The sequence below is a fragment of the Erigeron canadensis genome, chromosome 4, assembly GCF_010389155.1.
Source record: "Erigeron canadensis isolate Cc75 chromosome 4, C_canadensis_v1, whole genome shotgun sequence".
In the NCBI taxonomy this organism is placed as follows: Eukaryota; Viridiplantae; Streptophyta; class Magnoliopsida; order Asterales; family Asteraceae; genus Erigeron; species Erigeron canadensis.
In genome coordinates, this window is record NC_057764.1 from 35,279,573 (window position 1) to 35,289,680 (window position 10,108).

Sequence of the window (10,108 nt, forward strand, 5' to 3'; positions counted from 1 at the left end):
ACTGGCTTTCTCTTTGACAAGCCACCGGCTCTCAACATCATGATTTAGTCTCGAATAGTTTTTGGCTCCACAAATCGACTCCTTATGACTCCATCTCAATCTGACTTTTCTTCTGATATTGTATGGCAATCGATCTATGTCGACCATCAGACATCATCGTTCACCAAAAAAAATAATAATTCAGAGTCCATTTTAAATGTTTAAGAAATATGTTATATAAATATTAAACCTAATATATTAGTGTATTCAGTGCTTTGAAAACCAGTCCAAACCCGCCAGTAAAACTGGTTGGATCATTAACCCGGTAGGTAACCAGTTTATTCAATCTAGTCCGGTTGATTATATTTGAAAAAATGATAAAAATGGAATATGTAGGCATTCGATCAAGGAACCTCCTCAGGCACGCTAGCCATTGTTTTTATTTCATCTTTCTAATAAGAATATGTTCGTACTTCGTACTTTTATTTTTATGTCTAAATAATTGTGAAAAAGTCCGGTTTTTTGGTCAGGTCGGACCGATTGAATCGGTTGGACTGCGAACCGTCCTTAAGACCGACTCAATTTCTGGTTTGGTTTTGAGAAATTAAGTGGATCCAATTTGTAGTTTGGACTATTACAATGAATAATTTATTATGAAGGAACACAAATTATGTGTCAAACTCAAACACTAACAATTGAATAACAAATTATTTTGGAAAATCCTGGTCACAGGCACATGGAACATATATATCAAATTGTATGTACTGTTGAGTGTAACAATTAGCTTAAAACAAGTAGGGAAAGAGACCGTTGACTATATGGGTAAGAAAGTATGGGTTGGCCAATATCATTGGGAGAGGTATTTCCACACTACTCTATATATACCACTCCACATCCATCTTAACTTAGCACACCTCATAAGAAGTAACTATAAGGTTCGTTATATATATATATATACACTTTTATGTCTTGTAACTAAACACAATCTCCCTTCCCTACTCACCATCACACCGCCACCATGGCCGATGATCAGAAACACGAAGAAAACGGTGTTTCTAGCAATACCAAAGAAGTCGGTATGACCGAAAAGAAACACGAGGACAACGACGTTGTTGTTTCTAGCAAAAACAAAGAACTCATAGCCGACTTTGATCCACCAAAGAAACCAAAGAGAAACAAGTATGCTTTTGCCTGTGCCTTGTTGGCTTCCATGACTTCTATCTTGCTTGGTTATGGTAATTAATCTACTCCGCCAGATTTAGTTTTTTTTTTTTTTTAATAACGGTTTTCTTTAGTATATGTCATGTAGACACATGTTTAAGCAAGTATTTAATTATATAAAAGGTTTTATAAATGCAAATAAATACAGTACATATGATAGAAATTATAAATACGTAATTTACCATTTTATGACTAAAACTTTTGTATATTAAGAAAAATCTAGTTTATCTAAATTGTTTAAAGATTTATTGGCAAATGGTAAAAAAAGCCTTTTAGCTAATTATTAAACATTTTTGAAAACCAAACAAAATGAAACTTTCTTCACTAAAAGTTAAATTCATTGTAATATGTCTACCGACATCTTCTTGTAGTCACAAATTAAACAATTTATAAACGTTATAACTTATGTACTATACGGTAAATATCGTTCATCACATTAAACATCTATTTAAAAATAGAGACCCATTTTGTTACAACATCTCTCACACGATAAGTGTTGTTAAACACGTTGCTTAATTTCGGACATAATATCTTCCCACACACAATAAATTATTTCAACTACCTTAAATATTTTACTTTATCTAAAAAATTATATAACCTTGCCTATGATGATGTTATAATTTCATAAACAATATACTAGCTAGTATTAAACTTGAAAAAATCAATGGATCGGATGCACGACAACAGTCCTCGATGCATATATAATACTATTTTTACAAATCTGACATTGAAAAACACGTCGGTATATATATAACTTATATTATAGTACTATAGTAGACAACCAATAATACAACTAATTAATGATCGATACGTATAGTATATTTTTATGTGACATTGTAACATGAAACATATATACTTTAGAGAAATTAATTTTAAAAATTAAAAACAAATATTTAATTTACAAATATATATACGTGGACCGATCGATGAAAATCAATAGAAATGTATTTTTTGGTTTTTTTCCGTCGTCTCTCCCTCCTAGCTAGTTAGTTTAATTAATTGGTTTGCATGAGTTAATTTGCAGACTTAATTTGTTTGTAAATATTTGTTTTTGTCATTCTAGAATGTCTCATGGTTTTATATGACGTACAGATATTGGTGTGATGAGTGGAGCGCAAAAATACATCAAGAGAGATTTTAATTGTAACGACCGGCAAATCGAGATTATGGTGGGTATTTTGAATATATATTCGTTGGTGGGATCAGCCCTGGCCGGGAGAACATCTGACTGGCTAGGTCGTCGCTATACTATCGTGTTAGCTGGAGCTATATTTTTCGCAGGAGCAATACTCATGGGGTTCGCGACTAACTACTCGTTTCTCATGTTTGGTCGGTTTGTGGCGGGTATCGGCGTTGGATACGCACTTATGATCGCACCCGTTTATACCGCCGAGACTTCCCCGGCGTCTGCTCGTGGCTTTCTCACTTCGTTCCCTGAAGTTTTCATTAACGTTGGTACGTACCTACCTAGTAACAATTAATCTCGATCTTCTCATCAATGCATGGTTTAGTGATCATCAATCAAATGAATATATGCATAATGAAGCGGCTGATGTAATTATTATGTCAAGTACTAAAGAAACTCGAGGGACTAAAATCTGTTTTTACTAAACCTTACCCACGTACTCTTGAGTGTTGATCACTTAATTGCAGCTAATTAATTAGTTTATGATGATAATTAATATATATACTTGTTTTTTGGGAGTAAACTTCTTTTTGCCATACACAACAAATATATACATTATATGATTGTACTGTATAATGCATACAGTGTTAATGGATTATTTTGAAACCCGATTTTCTTTTAGTTAACATAGATATGCATATTCTGATGTAACGGTAAAAAAATATTAATCGTATTTATCACAGGAATATTGCTGGGGTATGTGTCGAATTATGCATTCTCAAAACTTCCATTGCACTTGGGATGGCGATTCATGTTGGGAATTGGAGCCATCCCTTCGGTATTCCTATCCCTGGTTGTGCTAGGCATGCCGGAGTCGCCTCGTTGGCTGGTTATGCAAGGTCGACTTGGTGATGCCAAAGTTGTACTTGATAAAACCTCCGATAGCCTAGAAGAATCTAGGCTTCGGTTGGCTGATATCAAGGAAGCGGCTGGTATACCCCAAGACTGTAATGATGATGTCGTCCAAGTAGCAAAGCGGAGCAAAGGTCAAGACGTGTGGAAGGAGTTGCTTCTCCATCCGACACCCACTGTCCGCCACATCTTGGTCGCGGGTGTTGGCATCCATTTCTTTCAACAAGCGAGCGGAATAGACGCCGTTGTGCTATACAGCACAAGAATCTTTGAGAAGGCTGGGATCGTCAAGGATACCCCACAACTACTCGCAACCATAGCCGTTGGGTTCGTGAAAACAATGTTTATCCTAGTGGCGACGTTCTTTCTTGATAAGGTGGGACGTCGGCCATTATTATTATCTAGTGTGGCCGGTATGATCGTATCATTAATGGGCCTTGCGATCGGATTGACCATCATAGATCATTCTGATCACAAGCTGCACTGGGCTATAGCCCTATGTATCGCGACAGTCCTATCCTATGTGGCGTTTTTTTCAATCGGGATGGGCCCGGTCACTTGGGTCTATAGCTCGGAGATCTTTCCACTGAGGTTGCGGGCCCAAGGGTGTAGCGCGGCGGTAGCAATGAATAGAGTGGTGAGTGGAACGATTAGTATGACATTTTTATCTCTCTCCCATGCCATGACATTCGGTGGGGCCTTCTTTTTGTTTATGGGTATTGCAATGGTGGCATTTGTGTTCTTCTATACCTTGTATCCGGAAACACAAGGTAAGAACCTTGAGGAAGTTGAGCAAGTGTTTGGGACCTTTTTTAGGTGGAGAACAAGACAGGCCGAATTAGATAGACAAAAAGAGATGGAACTGGAAAACAAACTGGCCCGAGACTAAGTTTTGGCCGGCCGGGTTGATTTACCAATGGATATATATATGCCAATTCATTAAAGCGATATGCAATCATGCACGGCTTTTACTGCCGGTTCGCGTTGGAAGATATCGTACGTGTTTTGCTACAAGAAAGATGATATATATGGATCTAATACTAGTAATTACCTTTACAACAAGCTAGAATGGTTATATATAATGCAAAATGTTTTTCATAAGTCATTACGAGAATGGTCAAGACTATTCAATTGTTAGTAATATGCATTTGTTAGTTTTATCGAACCATATATAAAAGTGATGTACCAAAATCGTAGTTAATTAGTTATATCTCATAATGTTTTTACGTACTCAAGTTAGTTTGGTATACTTGTTGCATCAAAGCAGTTAGTTGTGTGACTATTGCGTATTTGACCATTTTGGCAAGGTTTGGGCCACCCAATAAATTGGTCAACAATGGCAACTAAGTAATGAAATACCCTTTGGCAGTTTGGCCTTTAGTAAAATGTGTGCAAATTGACATATGAAAGTTGACTGAAGTTCAATCATTTTTTCCACAACCTAGGTCTATAGGTGTCTGGGTCAGACTGGTGCTCGGTTCTTTTAAAAAGATCTTAAATGAAGCTTAATTTAGCCTTAAGATAGTTCTTTTGAAACAAGTTTAAGACATTATCATCTCTTTATTAGTAAGCCCACATCTTCACTTTACTACAGTAATAATTGAATGAAGTCACTAACTTGCTAATTCATGGGACACATGTTTATTTACTAGGCCTATATATGATGAAATAATCATGTGGTGATGCCCTTTAAAAACAAAAAGTTGGACCCAAGATTTGACAACGAAATGCTCATTCTAATGAATTTGTTTGTCTTCATCGTAAAGATACTCTCATATCTAACCACTCAAATATTCAAGGATAATGATAGGAAAGTGAAATAAACAATAAGCAAACATATTTAAACAGTATTATAAGTAGGATATATACAAGAGTATCAAACATCTAAAGTCCTCTTAAATTTGAAAGTATGATTTAAGAGTTAAGTGCGTTGGAATGTAATTAACTATGACTAAATGTCTATATAGAAACGAAGTAAGGTTTTGAACATTATACGTTGACAACTTGGTAACCACTCATATAACCGACCAATTAGAAACTTACACGTGGTAGCTTATATGAGTTGTCATGTATACCATGCATGTTACATAATTTAGATAATTTACTAAGTTGTCAATGTCCAAAACTTTAGTTGGTTCTAGTATAAACATATAGTAATAGTTAGTTACATTCCGGTTCTACTATAAACATTTAGTAATAGTTAGCCACATGCATAATTTTCATTGTTCTCGGGCAATTTGGGTAAAAAAAATTTAACCGGGAATTGGACATACTAAAAACAAGAGTAATGATAGATATGCTAACAAATGTGTTTATATTCAATCTTTGACATTGAATTCCATAACTTTTTCTTTTCCTTAATCTTTACCATTGATCTTGTCATGTGTTAATTTTTTTTATTAGACATATTTTTAGGCTTATATTTTAAACACATTAATATTTTTCAAAAGGAAACCATTCATACCCAAATGTTTACTAGTTAGATTAGATTGGAAAAATATAAATATTAATATGGTTCGCTGTCTTATAATGTTTAGTTTGGTCTTTCTATGGACTAGATTGCATAATGATGTTTGACTTCTAAGTAATATTATACATTGACTTAACATCATATTACTTGGTCCTTAATCATACTTGTTTGAGTTGTTTCTTTTGGTTCTCTTGGTTCGTAGTTTAGGCTAAAAAAGGTGACCACTTTTGGACGTATTATTAAGAAAAGTATTTTGAATTGTAATCGACAATCTTTATGTGGCTATGATCATGGCTTTTTCCCTCTCACTTTTGTGTGTGTTTGGGTATAAGCTATTATGAATTTAGTTAACCACTCGAATGTTTATCCCCGGCCACTTGTCACCAATGAGACACAATACACAAGAAAAAGAAAAAGACGGAAAGCAAAAGCTTGGACAATAACAAGTTCTGCATTCACGTTTTGACAGGGAAGTTAAGAAATTATATTATTTATAAATTTATGTAAAATTTACCTTATATTATCGAATAAACTTAACTTCTTATCTTTATAGTGAAAAGATTGGTAAACATATTCCGTAACAAATTGTGGGATCACCCTTGATATTAGAGGTGCACAAAAAAACCGGTTAACCGAACCGATTCGAAAGTTAACCTATAACTGTAATCGGTTACTAACCGATACCGTACCAATCGATTATAGTTTAGAAAAAACCGCAGGTTACTAACCGATTTGTATTTTCAAAAACAATAACCGGTTCTTAATCGGTTAGGGGATAATCGGTTTATTTTTTTACTTATAACCGGTTAACCGTTTTTTTTTACTTATACCTAATACGCAGCACTCCAACAGCATTATACCCAATCGATTCACAAAGCAAAATACAAACCCTAAAAAAAAACGATCGATCAATCGCACTCCTAATTTCAATCGCATTCCCCAAAATCAAATCGCACTCCTAAATTGATCAATCGCACTCCTAATTCTTTCAATCATCAGACTATATCAATCACCAGACTATATTAATCGCAGCTTTACAATACACATGGCTACCACTAGTGCTCACGATTCTAGTGATGTTGGTGCTTCCACAAGTGAATTAACTGTGGTGAATATCCTAGCAACCACAAGGAAACAAGAAACATGGGTAAATTTTGATTTATGTGAGATGTCGAATGGAAAGCAGAAGGCCAGATGCAAACATTGTAAAACGTTTTTGCCTGCAGGTGCCAATTCCACTTTAAATTCCCATATTAGTGACCATTGCAAGGTATTGAAAGGCACTGCAAAACCCGGGCAATCACAAATGTCAAAAGAGAGGGTTATTTTTAGTTATGGTGTGGAAAAGGTTCGTAAGAGGATGGCTCAGTTTGTTATTCAACAGGGTTTGCCATTCAATCACTTTGACAACCAACGGTTGACTTCGTTGATTCGTGACACGCTTCAACCTTCTTATACTCATGTAAGTCGTACTACCCTTAGAAAGCATTGTATAAACATGTGGAAAGAAGCTAAGGAACAATTAATTTTGTGTTTTGAAAACTTAGAAACCGGTGTTAATTTAACTACTGATGTTTGGTCCGCCCCCCATGGTTTACCGGAATCGTACCTTTGTGTTACAGCACATTGGGTCGATCCAAAGACTTGGCAACTGATGAAAAGCACAATTGTGTTTGAGATGTTTGGATATCCACATACCGGAGATGCCTTATTTGAAATTTTAGATGAAGTGATACAAACTTATAAGTTGGAAAAAAAGATTTTGTCAATTTCTTTTGATAATGCTTCAAATAATACTAGTGCGGTTCAAAAGTTGAAGATAAAGTATGAACCTATCTGTAATGGTATATTTACATAGTAGATGTGTTGCACACATCATTAATTTGGTTGTGCAACATGGACTAGATGTTCCCGCGATTAAGAAGGTAAGAGATGTTTTTAAAGAAATGTTACAAGATGTTTTTGCAATTTCTAAAAGAAGACGTAAGGAGTATGAGAAATTATGCAAGGACTTAAAGAAACCGTGTCTTGGTCCTAATTGGGATGTACCGACTAGGTGGAATTCTACTTGGAAAATGTTTGATAACGTTATCCAACAAAGACCTGCTTTAGAATTGTTCCATGACGGTCTTGTTTCGAAAGGTTTGGCACCTCAATTTCCTACTGTGGGTTGGGATAGTATTGTTAAATTAACCGAGTTACTTGAAGTTCTTAAACTTCAACCACTATTTTGTCCGGAGTTTATTATCCCACTAGTAGTTTGGTACTAAAACAACTATATTTGATGTGTGGAAAGATAAACGACTTTCAATTTGGGGGTAACGTTTATGAAACAATGATAGGTCCAACGAAAGCAAAGTTTAAAAAATATTTTGAAGAAATGCCCCCCGTAGTTACTTGTGCCGCCGCATTAAACCCGTGTTTAAATGTTGCGGGTGTGGAGATGTTAATAGAAAACATATGTTTCGATTTGGGTTTGAACGATAATGACCCTAAATTCTCGGATAATATGGTTCGACATTTTAAAAAACGTTTAGAAGATATGTTTGATGTGTATTTTGTTAAATATGGTTCGACATCAAACATACGCCAATAAATGGCTTCGGAGTCATCAAGCTCATGGTCGAACCCCGAGCTAAATTTGTATAATACTTTGAGAAATGTTAGTGGTAAGCGGTCTCGGGGTAGCACCCCAAGTAGTGAGCTCGGAAGATATATAGGAACCGACTTTTTGGCAACAATGCTTCCTGAAGAGTTTTCAAACTTTGATAATTTGGCTTGGTGGAAAGAAAAGGAAGCCCACTTTCCCGTTCTAGCTGCCATGGCACGTGATTTATTAAGTGTCCAAGCTTCCACGGTAGCTTCAGAATTGGTTTTTTCTCTTAGTGGAAGGATTTTATCGGTTAGAAGAACAAGGCTCACTCCAACTTCTCTTGAAATGTGCATTTGCTTGAAAGACTACTTGGACGCCGCTGAACGTATACAAGATGTGACTAGTCTTGAAGATCAACTTGCCATAGAAGAACCTATACATCTCTATGAAGTATCACAAGGAAAGGCCGCTCCACTGTCAGACGATGAACTTGATGAGTAAGTTCTGTTTTACTATTATGTTTCTGCTTCTGTCTTGCCGTGTACCGTTTATGTTTGAAGATCAAGATGGTTTGTAAGTTTCTGGTTTGCACTACTAGTTTGTTACTTTAAAGTTTTTAGTCAATGCTACTGTAATGTTGTGTTTATGTTGTTTTGAGATTGATATTTTTAATTTAACATAAGATAATACTGTTTTTAATGTTTCTGTTGTGACATTTTGTGATGCAGCTGATGTTGTTGCTGCTTGTGGTGTTGCTGCTTGCTTGCTATGTTTCAATGTTTCATGATACTGCTGGAGTGCTGGCTGCTGCTACTCTTTAGTTTTATATTTCCGTTTAATGATACTGTTGCTAGAAATTGTTTCGTAATGCTACTGCTGCTGGCTAGACTTTATGTTTTGTGTAAGTTAATGTGGTTAGGTTGCTGCTTATGTTTATGTTTTTGTTATAAAACATGACAATGTGTGTGTTGGTTAAACTGTCCAGGAGTCCAGTTTATTAAAAATGTTTAGGTGATTAATTATTTACTTAGCTACTGCCGGAATTTTGTTGGTTTAAATTTGTTTATAAAAATGTCCAAGTACTGCTGCTAACTCGACAGGTTTTTGCGAACTCAGGATTTTGCTGCTGCTAAATTTGTTTTGCAACTTTTTTCGGTTAACTGGTATAGATTAACCACACCGGTTAACCGGTTTTAATTAACCATAATCAATTATACCAGTTTGAACTTTTCCATAGAATAATCGGTTGTTAACCGTACCGGTTAACCGGAACCGGTTATTTTTAAAAAAAAAAAAACGATTACAATTATTAAAAAAATTAACCGGAATCGGTTAACTTGTTTTTTCACCTCTACTTGATATATTGTTGGTTTTAATAACAAGGATAACTGGTAGCTTTAACCATAATCAATTATACCAGTTTGAACTTTTCCATAGAATAATCGGTTGTTAACCGTACCGGTTAACCGGAACCGGTTATTTTTTAAAAAAAAAAAACGATTACAATTATTAAAAAAATTAACCGAAATCGGTTAACTTGTTTTTTCACCTCTACTTGATATATTGTTGGTTTTAATAACAAGGATAACTGGTAGCTTATAGGTTGTAGTCCTGTTGTTGTAGACAACTTGTAATGTATGTGAATTTGTGTGGATAATTGTTTACTTAATCAAAAGGTTATTACCATTGGCTTTATTAGTAGAATTATGCTATAATTAACTTTAAAAAAATGATAAATGTATTATTGTTTTTGATTCATTTACAATGGGGTACGTATAAGTTTTATAACTGATTGTACAAATCAAAC

At 35.0% G+C, this 10,108-nt stretch overlaps 1 protein-coding gene across 1 annotated transcript; it reads left to right on the plus strand.

Moving 5' to 3' along the window:
* The first annotated feature begins 877 nt into the window (after positions 1-877).
* LOC122595541 (polyol transporter 5-like) lies at positions 878-4,468 on the plus strand. The gene is made up of 3 exons (XM_043767916.1): positions 878-1,214; positions 2,293-2,655; positions 3,070-4,468. Exons 1-3 carry the CDS (start codon positions 998-1,000, stop codon positions 4,125-4,127), a joined length of 1,638 nt encoding a protein of 545 aa, XP_043623851.1. The 5' UTR covers positions 878-997; the 3' UTR covers positions 4,128-4,468.
* Positions 4,469-10,108: the final 5,640 nt, after the last annotated feature.